Source organism: Propithecus coquereli, unplaced genomic scaffold, assembly GCF_000956105.1.
Source record: "Propithecus coquereli isolate 6110/MARCELLA unplaced genomic scaffold, Pcoq_1.0 Scaffold202, whole genome shotgun sequence".
Taxonomy (NCBI): Eukaryota; Metazoa; Chordata; class Mammalia; order Primates; family Indriidae; genus Propithecus; species Propithecus coquereli.
The window spans coordinates 3,643,558-3,645,904 of record NW_012145190.1 but is presented as its reverse complement, the minus strand read 5'-3'; the positions used below and the strand labels follow the sequence as shown (position 1 = coordinate 3,645,904).

At 39.3% G+C, this 2,347-nt stretch overlaps 1 protein-coding gene across 1 annotated transcript; it reads right to left on the bottom strand.

Annotated features, from left to right (window-relative positions):
* Positions 1–336: 336 nt before the first annotated feature.
* LOC105809987 (olfactory receptor 1030-like) lies at positions 337–1,275 on the bottom strand. Its single transcript, XM_012643895.1, has one exon. The coding sequence runs from the start codon at positions 1,273–1,275 to the stop codon at positions 337–339; it is 939 nt and encodes a 312-aa protein (XP_012499349.1).
* Positions 1,276–2,347: the final 1,072 nt, after the last annotated feature.

Below are 2,347 nucleotides of genomic sequence, written 5' to 3'. Positions count from 1 at the left end.
ATTTCTCTAATGATTAGAGATGTTGAGCATTTTTTTATATGTTTGCTGGCCATTATTCTGTCTTCTTATGAAAAGTTTCTGTTCATTTCCCTTGCCCATTTGTTGATGGGATTGTTTGATTTTTTCTTGTTGATTTTTTTGAGTTCTAGATAGATTCTGGTTATCTTTGAGTCTATTCTGTTTTTGTCAATTCATTGAGATGGCACTGTAAACTTTAATAAGTTGACACATACTTCCAAATCACATACATGAATTATGAAGCACAAAAAATACTCTTAACAGAAAGTGATTTATTAATTTAAAATGCTCATGTGACCTGTGACCAAAATATCTAGCTTATTTAACAAATAGTTTCTTTCGGATAACTTCCCTTATTGCTCTTTTAACATCTTTGTTTCTTAGACTGTAGATCAATGGGTTTAACATAGGACTCACAAAGACATAAAAAACAGCCACAATTTTCCCCTGTTCTACAGAGGCCTCAGATGGGGGCCTCAAATGCATGCAGAACAGCGTCCCATAAAAGATGGTGACAGCCGTCAGATGGGAACCGCAGGTGGAGAAGGCCTTGTGCCTGCCCTCAGCAGAGCGGATGCGCAGGATGGCCGTGAAGATGAAAATGTAGGAGATGAGGATGATGGTGAGAGAGCAGGTGAGGTTGGAACCAGCCACCACGAACATGGCAGCTTCTTTGACGTAGGTGTCTGAGCAGGCGAGGACCATGAGAGGTGGGTCTGCGCAGTAAAATTGGTTGATCTCATTGGGTCCACAGAAGGACAGATGGAGCATCAGGAGGGTTTGTGCCAGACCGTTTGCAAAGCCGTAACTGTAAGGAGCAGCAACGAGAGAAACGCAGACACATCTGGACATTTTGCTACCATATAACAAAGGCTTGCAGATGGCCACGTAGCGGTCATAAGCCATCACCGCAAGCATGTAATAGTCTGTGATCACCAGGGCAATGAAAAAGTGAGATTGTATAGCACAGCCAATGAAAGAAATGGTTTTTCTCTTGGATAAGAAGTTAACCAGCATCTGAGGAGTGACATTGGTGGCGTAACAGAGATCTACAAAGGACAGGTGGCTGAGGAAGAAGTACATCGGAGTGTGAAGTTTTGAGTCACTTCTGATTAACAGAATCATGCTCCCATTGCCGATGACCGTGATAAGGTAGATGACTAGGAATACCACAAAAAGGACAGGTTGCAGCTCAGCTCGATTTGTCAGTCCCAGGAGAATAAACTCAGTCACTGTTGTATAGTTTTTCTTTAACATTGTGTTTGGTTGGCTTTTAATGAGGGCTAAAGAAAAGGAAAGAAAAATAAATGCATTTGGCTTTTGTCATGTATTCATCACCCCCATGGTGTCATCTGATAGTTCTTCCTCTTCTTTCAAACTTGTAAATACACATGCCATAAAGAAACAGACTAGTAAGCATGTATTTGATATTTTAAACATCTTAATTACTATAGAGCTCCTCATACATAAAGGCAATCATATTTTAAATAATTTTCTGTCAGTCTTTTCTGAAAGTCTTTTCATATTTGAAAAGTCTTATTATCTTTTATTTTTTTCCAAGTCTTCTTCCTATGTGTTTGCTTACACTTTCCTTGAACATAAACATTGTCTTGAACATAAACATTAACTGTAAACGTTGCTTTCCTTTAAAATTGTAACCCTTTGTTTTACAATACACCTTTGGATGTGGTCTGTAACGTATCAACCCTTGAAACTCATCTGCGTTTCTCACAGCCGAGGGAACATAGGGACGTGGAACTGATATACAGCGCATATGCTTATATGTATCACAAGGATCTCTTTACTGCCCCTCTGAACAAGGTCATTTTCAGGCTGTTCCCTCACCCTATAGTGAATGCCCATGTTCCCCACTTTCGTCTACCTCAGGTGGCCCTCGTATCACCACATGTATTCACCATCACCAAATCACTCCTAACTTTTAGGACCTAGCTCAAGATCTTCTTTGTTTTATGTATTTTTGCCCAACCAAGGCACAAGTTGGCTCTTGTGGAACGACAGTAAATCTTAAATATTTTTATGTATAAAAGACATATTTATACACAGGGAGTACATAAACAATATGCGTATGTGTATGTATGCAGGTATACACGTACACATGTACTGACGGTATAATGTTTAGGGGGGACAATTAAGGAAAAAAATAGTGCATCAAAAGGCTCCAGAGGAAGAGAGGAATTATGAAAAGTTGGTTGAGAAACATATCCTCAAACAAAAATGATTTTGTTTTGACTCTACCTCATTATAACATCTCCCAACATTTATGCAGGATAAATGTGACCATGAAGACCATTATGGAAAGACTGACATC